This window comes from Glycine soja, chromosome 7, assembly GCF_004193775.1.
Source record: "Glycine soja cultivar W05 chromosome 7, ASM419377v2, whole genome shotgun sequence".
In the NCBI taxonomy this organism is placed as follows: Eukaryota; Viridiplantae; Streptophyta; class Magnoliopsida; order Fabales; family Fabaceae; genus Glycine; species Glycine soja.
Window position 1 is genome coordinate 7,748,506 of NC_041008.1, and position 21,306 is coordinate 7,769,811.

The 21,306-nt window shown below is 31.4% G+C and overlaps 2 protein-coding genes and 1 pseudogene across 5 annotated transcripts; 1 reads left to right on the top strand and 2 right to left on the bottom strand.

The window, feature by feature from the left end:
• Positions 1 to 808: 808 nt before the first annotated feature.
• LOC114419682 lies at positions 809 to 1,590 on the bottom strand (annotated as a pseudogene).
• A 743-nt stretch (positions 1,591 to 2,333) lies between these two features.
• LOC114419688 (cytochrome P450 76C4-like) lies at positions 2,334 to 3,028 on the bottom strand. Its single transcript, XM_028385433.1, has 2 exons — positions 2,876 to 3,028; positions 2,334 to 2,756 (listed from the first exon to the last, which is right to left on the bottom strand). The coding sequence occupies exons 1-2, from the start codon at positions 3,026 to 3,028 to the stop codon at positions 2,334 to 2,336; spliced, it is 576 nt and encodes a 191-aa protein (XP_028241234.1).
• An 11,030-nt stretch (positions 3,029 to 14,058) lies between these two features.
• On the top strand, positions 14,059 to 17,247 carry LOC114419265 (BEACH domain-containing protein C2-like). 4 transcript variants are annotated; one of them, XM_028384903.1, is made up of 4 exons: positions 14,066 to 14,142; positions 14,289 to 14,655; positions 15,653 to 15,755; positions 16,903 to 17,247. In XM_028384903.1, exons 2-4 carry the CDS (start codon positions 14,367 to 14,369, stop codon positions 16,916 to 16,918), a joined length of 408 nt encoding a protein of 135 aa, XP_028240704.1. In that variant the 5' UTR covers positions 14,066 to 14,142; positions 14,289 to 14,366; the 3' UTR covers positions 16,919 to 17,247. The 4 variants fall into 4 exon arrangements, 3 of the variants coding, with proteins under 3 accessions (XP_028240702.1, XP_028240703.1, XP_028240704.1); XR_003668224.1 differs by having other exon boundaries at positions 14,059 to 14,655; positions 15,645 to 15,755; XM_028384901.1 differs by having other exon boundaries at positions 14,059 to 14,655.
• The last annotated feature ends 4,059 nt before the right edge of the window (positions 17,248 to 21,306 follow it).

Here is a 21,306-nt window from a genome sequence, read left to right on the forward strand (position 1 = left end):
TTTGAAAGTGGTGTCATCCAAACTCTGTGATCTGTATCAAGTGATGCACTCCTAACCAGAATCACATCATATTCCCTTAGCTTCCCAAACAATTCAGCATATGTCATAGTGGCAAGGTTTTTTGATTCAGAAATAGTCGTGACCTTTGATAGCCATGTCCTGTTGAGGGATTTCAACACCTTGACATTGATCTCCTTTTCTTCAAAAATCTTTCCAAGACCCTTGAGATGGTTTACAATATGTGTAAATTTTTTCTGCACATCCTTTATAGTTTTTCCTTGCTTCATCCTAAAGGTTTTGTATTCTTGGATAAACAAATTATTTTGAGCTCTCCTTACTTTCAGTGTTCCTTCACGTGTGACTTGGATTTAATCCCACATCTCTTTGGCAGTTGTGCATGCGGACACCTTGAAAAACTCATCAGAATTTAATGTGGAATGTATAATGTTCATTGCCTTGGAATCATATTCACCTTTTCTAATCTCTTCTTGTGACCAAGATTCATAAGGTTTCTCTACCGTTTTGTTATCAACTACATAGATTGGAACAATATATCCATTAACCACTACACTCCAAATGCCTCTATTAATAGACTCCATGAAGATTTTCATCCAAAATTTTCAAAAAGGGTAGTTTGTGCCACAGAACAATGGTGGTCTACTAATGGAAGCACCCTCAGCCAATGTCAATTGATTCCCAGCCATGATCTGAAACTTTTGATATAAGCTTGATTAACTTTCAAGACCCTAACTCTGATTCCATTTGTTGGATCAGACCGAGAATCTAGAAGGGGGTTGAATAAAATCTTTCAAGACCCTAACTCTGATACCATTTGTTGGATCAGGCCAAGAAATGCAATTAACTTTCCACAATAACCATTCATTCTTCTCTGCATGCCTTGTGGATCAAGCATCCAAAAGATTGGGAAGAAGTCCCCAATGTTAGGCCTTCCAGCTTCTTCCATGATACCTTAAATGATGTCCTTGAACTCTTGAGACTTATCAGATGTGTAATGAGTCAAACCCATTGAGAAGAATGTGTTTGATATGGAATTAAGCACAAATGAAACCTCACCAATATCCAAGGCTTCACCTTTCTTACATCTTTCCTAGACATAATCCATCAACTCTTGCACTTTCCTTTGGCGAAGAACTTGCGTAGAATCAAGCTGCTGAGAAGAGAACACTTTGGTAACACAAGCTCTCCTAAGGATCGTTCATTGTGCTGAAGGTGGCATCCATGCCAACGAAAATATGTGATGGTCAAGTGCTCGAATAGTTCTGGGACTATCCTATTAGTGTGGATTTGATCATTTTTTTGTAGTACTTCTTTGGCAACTTGTGGATAGGAAATGACTATAGTGGTTGTGTTACCAAGCTTTTGTCTCATTATAGGACCATAAATTTGAAAAATATTGGTTAGTGCTTGGTGAGGTTGGCTGCCAAGTTCCAAGATATTTCCTATAATTGGAAAAGGGTGAGGCCCCGAGGGATATTTGAAGGATTTCATCAGTGTTGTGAAATTGGAGATGAGTACATGAATGCTTACCCATGCTAAGGTGATTAGTGGAAGAAGTGGAAGGTAGTTCATGGTTCTTAGCTAGCTTCCCTTGTGTTTAGGTTTCTTATGTTTATATGAGAAGGATATGGATGAATATGAATAATTTATTTATTTTATCTTCATTTTGGATACTCCGTGTGCCTTAACTAACAATATCTTTCATATGAAAAAACTAACAATATCTTTTATTTTTAATTAAAATAAAAATGATTTACAAGATTTAAATGACTCATGTTTGAGGAGTTTTCAAAATTAGTTAGAGAACAAAATCGCCTAAAAATATGCATACCAAATGAGATAATTATCATTATAATAATTATTGATTATATTGACACTTCTTTCTCTTTGACTCTATCTCTTTTAAATGTTCTTGATTTAGGATTTACAAACACATAGTTGTGTAACTTAGATTTATTTCCCTTACTTTCATATAAATATGTCATTCTCAATAGATATGCTCATATATTGATACAAAAAGTGTATTAAATAAAAAAAACTATATACCGTGGTTTATTTAAATATAGCACATAAAATTTTCACATACTCAAATATAACAATATTTACTACCAAAACTAAAAATCCCAACATGAAGTAATAGTCATAGACTTTTTTTTTTCATATTCTAAGTCAAACTTCTCTTCCAATCAAACTAAAATATATTTTAAGGGAAGTAAGATTAGGACGTGAATTCCATGATCTTCCTCAATATCAAATCAAGCTTGGATGGGAATAACTTGCAAGGGTTTTGCCTTATGTTAGGTAATCCCAAATGCCTAAAAAATATCAATGTCTTGGGGCTTTTTCTCGTCCGCAAGTTTCCAATCATAGTTGTATAGAAGAGAGGCCAATACAATGTGCAGTGTCCTATAAGCAAATGGCAAACCAGTACAGATCCTTCTTCCAGCTCCAAAGGGTATTAGCTCTAAATGTTGGCCTTTAAAATTAATCTCATTGTCCAAGAATCTTTCTGGTATAAACTGATTTGGGTTTTTCCAAATACTTGAATCTCTCCCCATGGCCCATACATTAACCATAATTTGTGCACTTTTAGGCTCCATGAAGCCACTTATTTCAACATCAACATCTGACTTGCGTGGCAGTAATGGAGTAGGTGGGTGCAAGCGAAAAGTTTCCTTTCCAGTTGCTTGTAAGTACGGAAGCTTTGAGATATGTGATTCTTCAAGATGAATGTTCACCTTTGACAATGATATGTTGGACAAAAATACCAGATGAGGTTTCTTTTATAAATTATTTATTTAAATGAGTCTGTTTTGAAATTATTTACTCCATGAGTCTTTTTTTTATTACAAAGCACCTCCCCGAAGGGTGCGTTTCCCGTGAAGATGACATGTGGACGCGCCCTGCGTACAGGCGCGACAGGTAGTGCTGCTGTAGCAGGCGCGTCGGGGATCCAGGCACGACGGGTCACGCTGGGGACCCAGGCACGACCCAGTTGGGTCGATGGCATTGAAAGACCATTGAAAATTTATTGTGACAATAACTCTACAGTTCTTAGCAACAATAGGAGTACAACCAACTCAAAATTCATTGACATCAAGTTTCTGGTTGTGAAGGAAAGAGTTCAGAATATGTGGATTTCCATAGAACATATAGGGACTGATTCCATGCTAGCTAACGCACTTACTAAAGGTTTGGTACCTAGAGTTTTTTATGAGCAGATTGCTCATATGGGTGTAGTTCCTAACAGTATCTTAGTTTAGTGGAAGTCTCATTTATGTTTTATATCTTATATTTTCCAGATATTTGTATTGTTTGGATTTTATGTAGAAATAAAGTTGATGTTTATCATTCTATTCTGAGCTTGTTTTGTGTGCAATATTTGTATTGCACTTTGGATTGATCTCTATAAAAGAATAAAGTTTGGACTAGTTGGAAATAAACATGATTAAGATCAAATTGTATGTAATTTTCATGTCGCTTATTCATATTTGATCTATGTCATCGAGTATGAGTAACAGTGGTGATCGTTGTGGCTTAGTCATTCTGAATTGTGATGAAAATTGCAATGGTTTCCTGTTGCTATATGAGATGGATCAGATTGTATAAAAGGAGTCTAAAAGTAAATAAAATACGGTTGCGCACCTAAAGAATGTTGTGATATAAATGTCTAAGGTTAATATAAAGCTTAAGTGAGAGATTGTTAGGAATTTTATAATTCCTAATTAATTAATATGAACTACATATTATATTATAACATTTATATTAGTTATTTACATTTAGATGGGTTCAATATAAAGTGATCTAATTCAATGAGCCCATTAGACTGCCAACAGAAAATTAATATGGGTTTAATGAGCATAAACCAGTTTGGCCCATTAGGGGATAATGGAAACCCTAATAAGTTAAAACCTAAGGCATGATTATGGTTCCCAAGACACCAAATCAAGAAACAATTTCTCTTCTCCCCATCTGAAGAAAAACAAAGGTCTCAAAAGGAAGAAAGTGATTTGGTTGAGGAAAGTCATTAAACCAATTGTTCGTGACCGCTGTAAGATTCTACTACGTGTTGATCAAGCTCTATAGATTTAGATATTCCTTAAAACCTCTTGATAATTTAACGTAATATGATTTGGTGCTCATTTGATATTTCATAAGATTTATTAATAAAATTCCAACAGGTAACATTACCACCATAGTCATTTCCTCTCCTCAAGTAGCCAAAGAAGTACTGCAAAAAAATGATCAAATCTTTGCTAATAGAATGGTCCCAGATAGTGTTCGAGCACTTGACCATCACATACTTTCAGTTGCATGGATGCCATCTTCAGCACATGTGGAAAGGATCCTTGGGAGAGCTTGTGTTACCAAAGTTTTCTCTTCTCAGCAGATTGATTCCACACAAGTTCTTCGCTAAAGGAAGGTGCAAAAGTTGATGGATTATGTCAAGGAAAGATCCAAGAGAGGTGAAGCGTTGGATATTGGCGAGGCTTCCTTAATAACCGTGAGGAGAGGAATTATTAGTTATTTTCGCCTGCTTGATCCACAAAGTGCACGTTCAAGAATGTTGTGGACTTCTTCCCGATCTTTCGCATGCTTGATCCACAAAGTGCACGTTCAAGAATGATTAGTTATTTTCGAAAGTTAATTGCATTTTTTGATGGCCTTATAGAAGAAAGATTGTGCTTAAGGGTATCACAAAAGGAATCCAAGGTATTTAATGACATGTTAGGTACAATGTTGGAACTCATGCTTGAAGACAATTCGCAAGTGACCCACCATCATGTTTTGCATTTATTGCTGGTGAGTATTTTTTCTTTTGTATTAAAGTTAACTTATCCTAAAAATTGCATTTTGGAAAGTTATTTTGGAAAGTTAATTGCATTTTTTTATGGCCTCATAGAAGAAAGATTGTTGGACTTCATTTATTAATTTACCCTAAAAATGATGATGGTGACAAGATTAGTAATATATTCTTTTAATATGCATGATGAATTTCATGAGATAAAATGATCCATGCAAGTATCCCTTGTAATTCATGTTCTTTATTAAAGTAAGAATATCATTAAAGGTGTTAAAATGGGTCTATCCAATTCACACGGGTTGATTCACTCTCATTTAAGACTTAAATGAATTGAGTCAATTTGACTTACTTTTAAATGAATACGAAAATATCAACTTGATCTGATCCATCACGGTTTATTGGATTAACTCACCAAATTTTTTATAATAAAAAAACCCAAAAATAAAATTTTAAAAATTAAAACATTTTTTCTATTATTTTGTTTTTTAAAAGTGACAATTTTTTCAATCAAAGATATTTCGGTGATTCAAATACAAATACAAATAATAAACAAATATCTTAAATAATATAAAAATATAAAAAATATTAAATAAAGGGCAAAACTTTGTCACTAGTTTGAAAGACCATTGAAAATTTATTGTGACAATAACTCTACAGTTCTTTACTCCAACAACAATAGAAGTACAACCAACTCAAAATTCATTGACATGGTTGAAGAAGCTACAAGAGTCTGTTTAGAAGACTTCCAAGAGATAGCTCCTCCAAACAACATATATATGTATCCAGAAGTGGAGTATTTGCTGTCTTGACATCCAGCAAAATTAGAGTCTGAGTATCCGATGATCTCCAAATTGTCAGACTTCTGATATGTGAGCATGTAGCCTTTTGTTCTCTTCAAGTAACACATTACGTATTTCACTGCCTTCCAATGCTACAATCCAGGATTACTCAAGTATCTGTCCAAAACTCCTACGACAAATGTATGGTTTGCAACACTCATTTGTCATAGGACTGAATTTGTACTCATCCCGACATAATAGTATTTATCGTAAGAGTTCTAGACAAATACTTGAGTAATCTTGAATTGCAATATTGAAAGATAGTGAAATACGTAATGCGTTAGTTGAAGAGAACAAAAGGTTACATGTTCATATATCAAAAGTCTAACAATTTGGCTACATGCCCAACACGTTATGCAATGGAGATGAGTGTACTATAAAGGGAAGGCCAATGTATGCAGGTGTATTCAATCAATGTTTGTCAAATCTGGTGAGCTAAACTGATGTTGGGTAAATTTTACGGAAGGAGGTTGATTTTGTGGTTGGAAAAGAAAGGTTTGAAGGACGGAGTGAGTTCAAATTTTATCACTAATATTTTAATAAAAATTAATAATTAAAGTTGACCGATAAAAAAAGTTATAGAAGGGATTTTATATATGATGTGGGTATTATTTCTGAATATTGTGTAATTTATGCAATGGACAGACTAGTTGTGTAGAAGGGTTGGGTATATCATATACGCAATATTAAATAAAATTTGTTTCTTGATACAAATATTTTTATTTTTATAAAATATATATTTTTTATTTTGATTCTTTAAAGATTTTTTTTATTATTTTGTTTCAATCTTTGCCGTAAGTAATATTGTTAACCCGTGATCTATAGGAATGTTAACAATTCATTTACTTGTCACAGAGAAGTTGAACAGAAAAATTAAGATTATATTTTTTTATTAATTATATTTTTAAGTTTTTATATGTTGAAAACAATTAAATGATGTCAAACTGAAGATAAATCAAAAATATATTTTACTCAAAACAATTACACAGTTTACCACCCGCGTACATAAAAAAGGTTTAGCACATGGCGTGTGGATTGATTGGATAAGATTGCGCCTAAGATCTAAGGCGTTGCATTTCTTTTCTCTCCTTATCAAGTCTGCAATATTCATAAATTAATAATATTGTGTTTAATTATTAGAAGACTTTTGGAAAACCGCAGATCTTGCTAGGTAACTGATTGATTGCTTTATGAATTAAAAAATAATGGAATTTTTAATTTTATCCCTGAAAAGTAAATATCTGGTGAATCACGTTATATTTGTTTTTAATATGAAAAAAAATTAAATATTAATAATATAAAAAGTTTTATATTATCGTTGAATATAACTACCTATCATATATCATATATGATAAATTATATTATGATTAGACTATTAAACTCTTTTAAAAACTACAAATCTTTATTATGATTTTGCTATCTGCTTTAGATTTCTTTCTTCTGTCAGTTTTTTTTCTTTTTTTTTTAAGACATATAGTGACATTTTTTAAAGTTAACGTTAATTACTCTTGTACCAGATGTCGGCACACGATGGATTTCATCCTAAATATCGATATTGCAGGACGCTTAAAAAAATAATTAATATAGAGTTAGTTTATTTAAATTTATTTATTAAATTTTAATAAAGTAAATAATTATATATATATATATTTTTATTATATTTGTCTAATTTATTTCCACTAAAAATAATTTTATACTTATTTTGAGAAATAAATCATATCAATTTATTAAATAAATAATTTTTTAAAAGAATATTTATTTTAAGTTTGAACAAATTAGTGCGTAAAGTATTCTTCTTCTTTCCTTTTATGTTTTGGTCACGCAGTTGTACAGACATATCCCATGAATGAATGAAGTGGTATTAACTTCTGAAGGAGGAGGAGCAGGTTGGAAGAAAAGATATAACTCTCATACTTTAATTCTATTCGGCCAAGTTTTAAAAAATAAAAAAAAAACGCAAAAAATATAAAATAAATAAATAAAATCAAAATATTAAAAAAATAAAAAAATAAAAAAGAAAAATATTAATAAAGTAGGAAGAAAATAAAAAAGAAAAGAAAAAAACAGAAAAAGAAAATAAAGAAAAAAAGGAAAGAAAGAAGACAAAACAAAAAAAAAAGAAAATAAATAAAAAAGAAAGAAAGAAAAAAGGCAATAAAAATAAAAAAAAGGAAAGAAAGAAAAAAAAGAAAAGAAAAAGTAAACGGAAAAAGGAAAGCACAGAAAAAGAAAAAAAGGAAAGAAAGAAAACAAATAAAAAAAAAAGTGAAAGAACATAAAGAAAAAAAAAAGGAAACACTACTAAAAAACAATTTCGCTGCTGCAGAGAGGAGAAGGACCTAGAATCTCATGAGTCACAACATTTTTGCGGCAGAAACCAAACCGGAAGATGTAAAAATAAAAAGTGGTCTTCATTTAAAGATTGTCTTCCAAAACCACTGTTTTTGAATACTTGATATCAACAACGGTTTTGTGAAAAAACCATCCTTGGATTATGGTTTCAACAATACCAAGGTAGTTTTGGTAAAAATTGTTTTTAAAATATTTATTATATTTACAAAAATATCATCATTTTGAAAATAAGGATGATTTTCTGACGATCGACTTTGAACTTGAGATGCTGAATCTGATTTTTTTAGTGACGAAAGAAAGAGAATAGAAAATGTCAACAAAGGAAAAACACATAAAAAAAAGGAAAGAAAGAAGACAAAACAAAAAACAAAAAAGAAATCGAGAAAAAAAGGAAAGAAAGAAAATAAAGAAAAAAGAATAAAATTAAAACAGAATAAAATAATAATAAATAGGAAAAAAATTATAAAGAACAAAAAGAGAAAAAATAGACACACAAAAAAATTCCACAAACATAGGAAACACATAAAAAAAATAAGAAGAGACACAAATTTTGAAGAGGCGAAGGAACCGTATGCCCTTTGTTTCTTTCATCTCATCCATTTTTTTTTTCTCTTTTCTTTTTCTTTCATTCACTCTTCCTTCCCTTCGTTCTCTTTTTGTTGGTATTCTACTTGATTCGTTTTAACTTGTCGGTAAATTCTTAATCGTTGGTGAGACTCTTAAAATTTTTATTTTGTAAATATTTGTTGTCTATCTTTTTTTGTATAATAATAAAAAATAGAAACAAAATAAAAAAAAACAAAATTAAATTGCTATTAACATCACCCATTTCACATATATAGTTTTTTGTTCCATTTTGGGCATGACCCATTTTTTTCATAAAAATAATTGTACATAATATAAATACAACTAATCACACATTCATTTACATACACTCCTCCACTCTTTTCGCCAAATTAAGTAAAATTGCTATTCACTCCACCCTTTTGCGGTTTTGCCCTATTATTTTTTTTAATTTATCATTGTCTGCTGAGTTCGTAGTATATTGTAAATATTATCTCACTTAGTTATTTCCCCATGTTTTAACCTCGCACTCTTAATTACTAAGTGTATTCCTCGCTTCTATTCTATCCCTTTCTTTTTCCATTCGATTAATTTGTGCGTGTCTCGGATATTGATTACTTAACGCTATGTTAATCATTTTGAAACTCTATGTTAGTACTCTTTATTATACGCTTACATTCTGTGCATTCTATGCTAGGTCTCCGACTTGCTTGGCGATGTTTTAATAAATGTGTGGGAAATTTAGCAAATGTCGTATTGGGTCTCCAACTTGCTTGATTTCATAAAGTTTACCGTAAACCTGAAATCTTTTTCACATTTCCTGCACTCCATGCTAGGTCTCTAACTTGCTTGGTGGTGTTTTAATAAACGTGTAGTAAATTTAGTGAATGTCATGCTCGATCTCCGACTTGACTTCACAAAGTTTTCCGCAAACTTGAAATCCTTTTTTACATTTTGTGCACTTCATGCTAGGTGTCTGACTTGGTAGGTGGTGTTTCAATAATGTGTGTATAAAATTTCGTGAAAGCTATGTTGGGTTTTCAACTTGCTTGACTTTACAAAGTATACTTGAGATTCTCCCTTTTCTCCATAAACAAATAATCAATCAATTCTCCTTTTTTCTCCACAAAAATTGCACATTATTTGAGATCGCTTCAAGGTCCAATGCCTTAAGCAATTCTCTCCATTGTTTTCTTAAAATTCAATATTTTTTAAGGTTCAACGCCTTAACGATTCTTTGTTATTCAATTAAAATAAATCTTTCAAAAAAAAAAATCAACCCAACACAAACTCTTTTCTACCAAAAAACTACATAAGTTTGATATCCTAATTACACCTGAGGATATGTAGGAGCGAGGGTAAACCTCTTGTCTACCTTAAAAACTAAAAAAACATGAAATTCCCTTTTTTCCCTAAAAAATAAAAAATCAATTTCATTTTTAAATAAACAAAAAATATAACAAACATAACTCATGTTCTCAAGGGAAAATAAATATTTAAAAAGTCACTTTGGTGACACCCTCTATCCCGGCATACATATTTATATAGTATCATGCATGAAAATGCGGAATTAATTAAAATGATTTTATTCATTAAACATAAATGAGCTTATCAGAGTAAAATGTTCACATTCACGTTAATCACCAAATTAAAAGCTTATTGATTAAGGGTATGAAAACATCTATGGCAAAAAATAAGGCCATCCAAAGTTAAGCAGCGAAATAACATAAAGTAGCATGTTCAAAACTTTATGCAAATAATATAGAAATCGATGTTCCAATATCATATCCTATCAGTGTAACACTCCCTATCCCGACATACATATAGATAAATAAAACATATAAAAATATCGATAAACTAATTCACATGGATAAAAGGTTCACATTCACTTCAATATTACCAAATAGAAGTTATTAAAAACATATCCGGCTCAGAACAAGGCCGTCAAAATTTACAAAAGAAATTTTGTTAAATTAGTGAAGTAAAATAAAATAAAGTAACATTATCCAATTAAAATAAAAGCCCATCTTCAATGTCACATCCTATCAGAGCATTATGTCCTAGCGTCCTCTAGCACGAGGTTCTTTAAAGTCATCCACTTAGTCATATGCTCCCACGAACACAAAGTTCGAGATTATCACAGGATCCAAACACAAATAACACATAGAGAGTGAGTTGTCACATTAAAAAAAAAATAAAACAAATAAATAAAGACGTAATCAAAATAAATTATGGAAGTAATTATAATATAGTTTAACTTAATACAATTCATGTCACTTCACCACTTTATCATTTAAAATTCATTTCTCAAACACCAATCACATTACGTATGAATCACACACTTGGTCAGGACGAAATAAAACTCATCAATTTTATAATAAACAATAAGTAAACATTATGCAACAATTATACTAAGACTCAAGCCTATATGCAATGTGGTACCATGTTAGTGAAAAACCACCCCGGGATGCTTAGGAGTACATAACAAGACACACCACACAATGGGTATGTCAGGTCACTTGCACTAAGTAAAATCATAAGGTGACCAGTCAGGGTCACTATGTTTTGTAAGAATGCTCCAACCATATGGGATTAACATAGGCTTAAAGGAGCACTCAAACCGAGTGTTTTTAACCCGAAGGCCTAGACTCCAAAGAATCCGTTAGGGCCTCACCTTCCTGATTCAAGTCCACCCCCTAAAACAATTTTTGCACACAGACGCTACTCATGAATTATATAATACCCATGACCTCACACTCATGTTTCGAACACGCTCAACACATTGCACTATAATTTAACACTAGTTCCTTATTAGGAATCCTACACTTTCCCTTTAACACTGTGCATAAACACTCTTCTCAAGATAAACACTAGTCGGGTTATTATATAATTTAAGCAGATAATAGGAACCAATTGGACCAAAGTGTAAAGTGAAAAGAAAATAAAAATCCAAACTCTGGAGACTTATATAACAAATACATCAAATTATCCAAAAATCTTCAGAAAATGAATCAGGTAGAAAAATACCTATGCATTCCTGCTATTATACCTATGGACAGATCATGGCTAGACCCACAAAACGAAAGCCACAACATTTTTGTAAACTCACCACGACCCAGTTTAAAAAAATTAAAATTAATTAAAATAAAAAGTTGAAAGATATGAAAGCTCTGACCAAAACTTTTGTTTTGCAAGCTTGTAAGATTTTTTAGAATCGTGTTTTCTCCAAAGTTTTTTCTTCAAAGTGAAATGAATTGGTTTCCCCTGCGTCTTTTTCCCCCTTGATTATATCAAGAAGAAATTGACCACGGGAATAGGAAAAAATCGCAACAACAAAAAAAGAAAATCAAAAATTGCAAATTGGAGATGAAAGAAGTTGAGTGAACTTACAACATACACCATGGAAATGGATTGTGGTTCTTAAATTGCAACATTCGGTGAATCTGTTTGCACAAAAAATAAGAATTGAAAGAAACTTAGAGGAAATGAAAAGAGACACACAGAGAGAAAACGAACCAGAAGTAGAGAAGAGCGAGTAAGGGAGAAGAGATGGAAATGGGAGCGCGATAACAGCAAGTGTGAGGGTTTCAACTTCCAAAACAGCCTTAACCCTAACAAAGATTGTTGGCGGTGGTCGTTGACATGGACATTGAGAGGGACAAACAAACACAGAGCACAAAACAACCTCAACACATGGAAATTAACAAAAATCTAAAAATTGAGGTGCCTGGAGAAGTGGATTCGATGGAATCAAGAGTGGACATTGCGATTGGAGATTGTAAAGAAACAAAGGTGGCTTGGGAAGGCACAAAGAGGAAGAAGAAGACGCAAACATGGATTGAACCATTGCCACACAAAGGAGAAAAAGAAGAAACAAAGCGGCCATGAAGGAATAGTGAGAGGGAGTCAAAGAGTGGGAGCGGCTTCGAACCCTAGAGGGGATTCGAAGAGTGAGAGGGAGAGTGACAATACAAGAGTGCCAGAGACTAGAGGGATTAAAATAAGCAAAAACCTTCTAAGACTGTTTTTACAAAACCGCCTTAAAATAACCACTTTCTAAGATAGTTTTTGTAAAATCGTCGTGGAGTGGTTGTATTTATTTACAAAAATGACACCACCTGATATACTAAGATGGTTCTTAAGGAATTGTCTTCGTTTCGATTTCGTAAAAAGTGATTTTTCTAGTAGTGAAAATTATTTCTTGGTGAGTAAGAATCTAGTGTATGCTTAAGTATGTTTCCTTTTCTTCTTACCCTTGTGTTTTATTTGGCTTTCTATAATGTGTCTAGATTTACGTACATATTAAAATCATCAGGCTAACTGATAATTGATGTTTATCCATGCATAATTAATGGCTTTTTTTTCTTAATATTGGTTTTTAATATGAAGAGCAAAAAGTAAATTTCTTTTTTACCAAATTACTCACTATTTCTTAATTCTTACAAACAATCCCAAACTTGACCAAAATCCATACTTTAGCCCCTTTTTTATATTTGACTTACTATTGACTTGACACCATTAAGTATTTTTAAACAAAAAGAAAATCCTTTATTTTCATTTGTTAAATATTCCATCTATCTTATATTATTTGTCTTTTTAAGGTAATACATACATCTTGAGAAAATTACTATATGATTTACTAAAAGTGTAATTTGCAAAATATTATTATTAAAACATTTTTATGTTAAGATACTTAAAAATGTTAAAGTCAATAATTTGCGAAAGACGAATTGGGTGTAATTTACAGGCAAGTATGGAGTTTACTGTTATTTCGACAAATCTCAAGGTAATGGAATGGATTTACCCTTTCTTTTTCATCACACAAAAGTGTTAGGAGTAAATATTGATAGTAATAGTAATAGTAATAACCAGAAATATAAAACGCTCCAACACCCTTCAATTTTGGATGAGTACGTTTCAATGACAACCCCTGTACTAATAGAAGTAGTTGTTTAGAACCTGAACTATAATGTAGAAATTTCACTAAACTTAAGTTAGCGACAAAGAATCATGTACTATGTGCATAACTTAAGTTTTATTAAACAGATTTTAATGAAAATCTTATCCAAGTAACAGACAAAAGTTTTCTTATATCCTCCAACCAAATTCTCCATGTGTCAAAAAATAAAAAATAATAACATAAACACTTATATTACCTTCATCCATAAATATGACTCTTTTTTCAATTTTGTTGGTTCTTTTTTATAAGACTCTTTTTTAAGTTATTTTTTATATTAATTATAGTTACTTTACAATAAATTTTATGTATTAAAATGATAGATGTATTATCTCTCTTATAGGAATTGAATAAATAATTACGTGAAAAAGTAATTAAATAGAAAGAGAAAAATTATGACTTCTAATAATTTTAAGGGTAATTTTGACAAAAATAATATAAATTGTTACCAAATTTAATGTTATTACCTATATTAACTAATTTTCTTAAAGAGTATTTGAGATCAATATATCTTCTCCCCTTCCTCCCTGGCAGCGGAAAGAGTAAAAATATTGTACCTGGCTTAGATGCTACCAAGTCAGAAAGAAAGCCCTATTTATCCATTTTAAGTACTTCTGATTATTATTGTTCATTTGTGTCTTACATTACTCATTTGTTTTCAAACCTGTGATAAAATTTGATGCTTCCTCAACTATTATAGATGATCAGAGCATGTGATTATAATGATAATGCAATATGTTTCTTTGTATATCAGACAATATTCCGCAACCCAAAAGCAATCAAACCATATGCTGTTCCATCCCCTGAGCACTGCAATCTACCAGCGGCTGCTATGCATACATCTTCACATATGGTTGAGGTTGTTGGTTTGAATGCACCAGCAGCTCAGGTTGCACAGCACAAGTGGCAACCCAACACACCTGATGGCCAGGGTACACCATTTTTCTTTCAACATGGAAAAGCTACATCAGGCTCTGTGGGTGGGAATCTTACACGCACGTTCAAAGGTCCTGCTGGAACTGGCGAAGAGTGGCAATATCCCCAAGCATTGGCTTTTTCTGTTTCTGGAATTAGAAGCCAAGCTATTGTTTCTATAACATGTGACAAAGAAATTATAACTGGTAATTATATTGTTAAGATATGCTGCCTCTAGTAGTATGTGAAGAAATTATTGCTGGTAATTAATCTTATATAAGAAGGTTTAGCTTAAAATAATAACTATTACCATTAATGTAGAGTATACTTATGCCTGGAAACATAGGGAATTATTACATAATATAATTTATCAATTTTAAGGAATTTTTCTCAAGGGGATTATCGGGGGGTTTCAGGATGTTAGCCGTTCCTACATAGCATTTGGCATGTCTTATGTTCTAGTATTTCTTAGAAAAGACAAAATTGTATGTGGCGTTGCAGCTATGCATTAACACCCATTTTGTTCAGTAGAAGAGAAAAATTGTTATGGAAAAGATTTAGGTACAAGAATAAGGAGAATAAAGTTATTTAGACACAAAAATTAATTCCAACCTCTTCTGGTATTTGCTGGAAAATACTCACTAATTGAAGCAGCGGCAAAACTATGCAAACAAATCACAGCAGCAACCTAATATTTAATTTAGCCAGATCTTGAAATAGACAATTCAATTTTGCAGGTGTTTTAGTAAATATGATTTATCTTTGTGATTGGAACCTGCCTTCAACGTATGGTTATAATATCCAAAACCATTACAAACTCTAGGCTGAACATGAGAAATCTATTTTCCTAGAATATAGATCTTTTTGTTCTTTGAATTATTTTTTCTTCCTCCTCTCAGCTCTTAAACTTCATTTAAGAAACTTGTACTACATTTGTAGTAGCTACTTTTTATACTGCCAGGGTATTCTATACTGTTTGCCTTTCCTCTGATGGGGTTGTCATGACTTGGAATGAATCGCAGCGTATTCTTAGTACCTTTACTCTTAATGGTGTTCTGATTGCAAAAATAGAATTACCTTTCTCTAGCAGCATTAGTTGCATGGAAATTTCTGTTGATGGGAGGAGTGCTTTGATTGGAATTAATTCTCAAGAAAATGGTAGAGCCCATAATAACAGTTTAAATTCACAATCAAGTATGTCAGGTATTGAAGCTTTTTATTCAGAATCAGAAGAAACTCACCATAGCAACAAAATAAAAATGCTCCATCACCATCAAGTTGCTTCCTGGATTTGCACACTTTGGAGGTACAATATTAAGATGTTTTGTTAACCGATTGACAAATATACTAATTTTATCACAAGTAGTAAAGTAATGGGAAGTCTGAGTGTGAAATCCACATGAAACTTTGGTTGTACTTAGATTGATGTAAATCCAATTTAAAAGTAAGAAATAAGGAAATAATAGATAACAGATAAGATAGAATTTGAAGAAAAAATAAATATTTAAAGATAAAAATAGAAGATAGAAAATATAAAATATTTAAATTAAAAGATGATAAAGATAAAAGAAGATAGAAGAAAAAAAAAGATAAGATGAAAAAATTCAGACTATAATAATGTTGGAACCTAATCTGTCTTATTTGTCTAAGATGTATTATTTTAGATTTTTCTCTATTAATTTAGTTAATTTTTTCTACCCACATCTGTTAATATATTTTCTCAAATCCCTTTGCAAAGAGGAAATCATAAACAACATTATAAATATGTATACAGAGACATAACAAAGTAACTCTATCCCTAGAAAATGCAATGTTGAGATATCCTTTTTCAGTTGGATTTTCGTCTCTCGATCGACTAACCCCTAACACTAATGCATGTAAGACATTTCTTGTATTTTTATTAAGGATTATCGAAACGACTAACCCCTAAAGATGATGCAAGAATAAATGATACATGAAATTAAAATAAGAAAAGATAATAGGAAAGAAAATACCTAATTTGCATTGATAGATATGAAACATTACAATGCATATGTTGGCTTTTTAGGCCTATCATATCCTAACTAATGGGGTTAGCCTCTCATTGTCATGTGAAACTTTTACACTTTAGGAGGTTGAGGTGGATGAAAGAAGGTGATAGATGACTAATAACAAAAAAAGATGGATGACTAAGGAAAAAAGATTTTCTCTAAGGGAAAGACTCAGTGTGTGGGTTGTGAGACTCTCTTCTTTTCATATCCCTCTTTATAACTGCTGTAATGGATTTAGGCTTGATGTAAAAAATCTTCTTTATTTATATTTTTAATATTTTCTGAATCTTTTTTATCTTAATTCTTCCTTTTCATATCTTGATTCTCTGAAACCTCATGAGTCCTGTTGCCTTCCTACTATGCATCTCCTGCAGACTGTTTTTCAATGCTAATCACTCTACCATACTATCTTATGTTATGTAGGTATTTCATGTATTGAAGCTGAAAGAAGGACAAGATATCACTGCTCTTGCTCTATATAAGGATAACACAAATCTTTTGGTTTCAACTTGGGATAAGCAATTGATTATCTTTACTGATCCGGCTGTAAGTTAAATCTCTTGATAAGGATCATTGTTAAATAGCAACCATTGCTTACGCCTTACGAGTGATTACTGTTTTTAAATATTCAGTAGTGTGTCCCGGGAGTGATTTTTTTTCTTTTTCTGATGCTTGTGAATTGGCTAAAAGGACAAACTCTGATATTTCACTTACAATCTAGTTTCATACAAGAATAATCACAGTTGCACATTATTTGGAGTCTCACAATTTACACTTGTGCAGTCTGGTAGATTTTGATATTTTTATGTGCCTGTTGGACCGAATGCTCAAATAATATTTTACTACATTGCACTAGTGAGTACAGATATGACTTTGACTCGTGTGCAACTTCCCTTTTATTCTTAAATTAGATTAAAAAAAAGGAATTATATTGGATTTTCATTCTTTAACAGAAGGTCAAAGCTATCAATTTTTGCAATGCAGGACCTGCATTATCCAAAATATTATTACTTCAAACTTCAGTCCATCATAAAAATGATAAATAAAACATTATACGTTTTACAAATTTTCTGGTAAAGCCAACTCAATATGGTTAGTAACTCATACTGTTTATTGCTTCTTGCAGTTGAGCTTGAAAGTGGGCGATCAAATGCTCAAGTTTGGTTGGGAATGTAACATCCTATTTTTCATAAATTAATTTAAAAAAGATTGTTATCTCTAAATAAATAGAGTTTTACAAAAATGATAAATTTTTTTATAATTAAATAAATAAGAAAAAACAATTTTATTAATTAAAATAATAGTTTGAGGAAAAATAAAAAATATATTTTATTTATTCATTTGATAGGGAATAAAATAGAGTTTATTTTTATAAAATGATAAAAATAAATAAATAGAATAAATGATAAGTTGTAAATACCCTAGTCATAAATAGAAACGTGTTAAGTCAGTTTTTACATTGATGATGTCTTCTCTTTCTCTCAATCTCGTTTTCCCCACTCCTCCTTCCAAAATTCTCTCTTTTCCCCACATATCACCAAACCTGTCTCAAAAAAATGACGATCTCGGACTCATTCACCGTTAGATCATTGTAAAATTTGAGAACTAGGTTTGGAACTCATTTTTGAACATTCTCACCATTGGGAATTAAGAAAAAATATTTGATCTCATAGAAATACCCTTTGCATCGTAACTTTTTCTTTTCCTGCAAAAACCCAAAACTATATAAGTAAAACCACGATCCCAGACTCATTAATCGTTGAATTATTGTGAAATTTTGATATGTGGTTTGAGTTTCACTTTCACACATCTTCACCGTTGGCGTTTGCAAAATAATATCTATGGAGGGATCAATACTCATCACACTTAGACAGTGGAATGAAAGCTTTAATTCATTCTCCTTCTCTCTAACGTTTGGGAACCCTATCAGAGCAGTCAGAGGAAAAACTTGAGGAATCTCAAGAAACTTCTAGAGATGCCACTATTGTTGTCACAATACACACATGAGCTCGCTTAGAGATAAGAGATGTGTTATTCACAATTGGAGATTAGTGATAACATGTGTATGGATCATTAGAGTATCAATTGGAGTGGGTTTTGAGATATTTTTGTAATTTTTATTTTATTCTTATGATTATAACTGTGAATTATATATGTTTGATGAACCAATTGATGTCCCAATGAGAAATTGTTGTGAATCTGATATGTTCTTATGTTGAGTGTGAACCCTTAAAAAAAATTGAGCTCTTTTTATTAACGTGAATTATATTCTAAATAATATTATTCAATGACTCATTTTATACAAATTATTATCTTGTTCTAATTTTTTCCACGACGATGATCAACATGTTATGTGTATATATTTATTATAATACTAAAATAATAAATTAAAGAAAGTGGTAAGGTTAATGCCTAATGGTAATTTCTTTTGATGTAATATTAAATTAATTGTTATAAAAACTCTTTTGATTAAAAATAATGTAACTTGATTTACTATATATATTGTGTCATGCAAATATGATTATTGTGTGTGTATATGAGTTATGAGGGGTAATAAATTATTATAATGGCATTATAATATTATTATGGAGATTGAGTAATACAAAGTGGAATGTGTCAATTTGCGAGATACATGTAAACATGAGATGATTGATTGTAACATTATGAGATGTTAAATTGTGGGCATGATATTTGGTTATGAATAACTATGTGTGTATTTAACACTTATGTGACAATAATTATGTTGTGAATTATACAATAACCCGATCAGTGTTGATATTGAGAAAATGTTTATGCGCAGTGTTAAAGAGAAAGTGTAGGTTTTCTATTTAGGAAACAATGTTAAATTGTAGCGCAATGTGTTGAACGTGTTTAAAACACGAGTGTGAGGTCGTGGGTATTATATAATTCATGAGCAGTGTCTATAAATTGAATTTGTGATGAATTGTAGAATAATATGTTGCTTTGAGATTATAATATTGTTATTGAGATTGAGTATAAGTCCAAAGTTGAATATGTGTTCATCTGTGATATACATGTAAACATGTGATGGTGGATTGTGACATTATGAGATGTGAAATTGTGAACAAGTTTTAGTTGTGAATAAGTGTGTGGTTAATACTTGATGTGACATTACTTGTGTTGTGAACTGTGAATTATACAATAATCCAATTAGTGTTATCTTGAGAAAAATGTTGATGCGCAATGTTAAAGAAAAAGTGTAGGTTTCCTATTTAGGAACCAATGTTAAATTGTAGTGCAATGTGTTAAACGTGTTTAAAACACGAGTGTGAGGTCGTGAGTATTGTATAATTCATGAGCAGTGTCTGTATGCAAAAAAATTATTGTAGGAGTTGGACCTGAATCAGGAGGGAGAGGCCTTGACGGATTCTTCGGAGTGTAGGCCTTGGGGGTAAATACACCCGGTTTAAGTGCTCCTTTAAGTCTATGTCGATCCCACATGATTGGAGCATTCTCACAAAACAGCATGACCCAGACTGGCCTCCCTATGATTTTATTTAGTGAGAGTAACCTGACATACTCATGTTGTGGTGTGTCTTGTTATGTACTCCTAAGCGTCTCAGGGTGGTTTTTCACTGACATGGTATCACATTGCATATAGGCTTGAGTCTTATCATAACTGTTGCATACGTTTGTTAATTGTTTATTATGAAATTGATGTGTTATTATGTTTTGATCGGAGTGTGTGATTCATGTGTAATGTGATTAATGATTGAAAAGTGAATTTTAAATGATAAAGTGGTGGAATTACGTGAGTTATATTTAAGTAAGTTGTATCTCATTTATATGATATGTATATTTAATTGTATTGTTTCTCTATTAGTTAGGAATGTGATAACTCACTCTCTGTGTTTTGTTTGTGTTTGGATCCTGTAATGATCTTGAACTTTGTGTTTGGGAGAGCAGATGACTAGGTGAATTGCTTTAAGGAACCTTGTGCTGAAGAACGTCGGAACATCATGCTCTGATAAGATGTGACATTGGTGTTAGGAATTTTATAATTCTTAATTAATTAATATGGGCTGCATATTATATTATAACATTTATATTAGTTATTTACATTTAAATTGGTTCAATATAAAGTTATCTATTTAAGTGAGCCCATTAGATTGCCCACGGATAGTTAATATGGGCTTAATGAGCGGAAACCAGTTTGGTCCATTAGGGGATAATGGGAACCTAATAGGTTTAAAACATAAGGCATGATTATGGTCCCAAATACACCAAATCAACAAACAGTTTCTCCTCTCCCCATCTGAAGAGAAAAGGAAAGTCCCATAAGGAAGAATGTGATTTGGTTGAGGAAGGTCATTAAACCAATTGTTTGTGACCGCTATAAGATTCCGCTGCGTGTTAATCAAGCTCTATGAATCCAAGTATTCGTTAAAACCTCTTAATAATCTGACGTAATGTGTTTTGGTGCTCATTTGGTATTTTATAAGGTTTATTGAAAATTTTCAACAATTAAAATATAGGTTTTTATATTAATTGTATGAAGTCTTAGACGTCTTTGTTTGAGCCGAAATGACTTTATTATTTATTTAGACAAGTTTAAATATGATGTAAAAGAAAGTGGATGTGAGTCTTTGACCCTATTGAAAGAATTTTATTTAAATGTGTTTTAAAAACTTTTAATTAATTATGATTATATATATATATATATATATATATATATATATATATATATATATATATATATATATGAGGTAGAGAGTGTCACAAGAAAGGTGATGAGCTTAAGCACCTCATAAAATGATAAGCTTTTAGGGCATACGAAAGTGGATTACAGGTCTTTTATACATAATA

What these genes read in the sequence shown, in the direction of transcription:
- LOC114419688 (XM_028385433.1), bottom strand. Translation starts at nt 3,028, where the DNA reads ATGCCATCGACCCAACTGGGTCGTGCCTGGGTCCCCAGCGTGACCCGT. An exon ending in GAAACGCACCCTTCGGGGAG is followed by an intron (nt 2,757 to 2,875) that starts GTGCTTTGTAAT and finishes TCATTGTCAAAG; the next exon opens with GTGAACATTCATCTTGAAGA.
- LOC114419265 (XM_028384901.1), top strand. Translation starts at nt 14,235, where the DNA reads ATGATCAGAGCATGTGATTATAATGATAATGCAATATGTTTCTTTGTA. An exon ending in TGACAAAGAAATTATAACTG is followed by an intron (nt 14,656 to 15,652) that starts GTAATTATATTG and finishes CAAGTATGTCAG; the next exon opens with GTATTGAAGCTTTTTATTCA.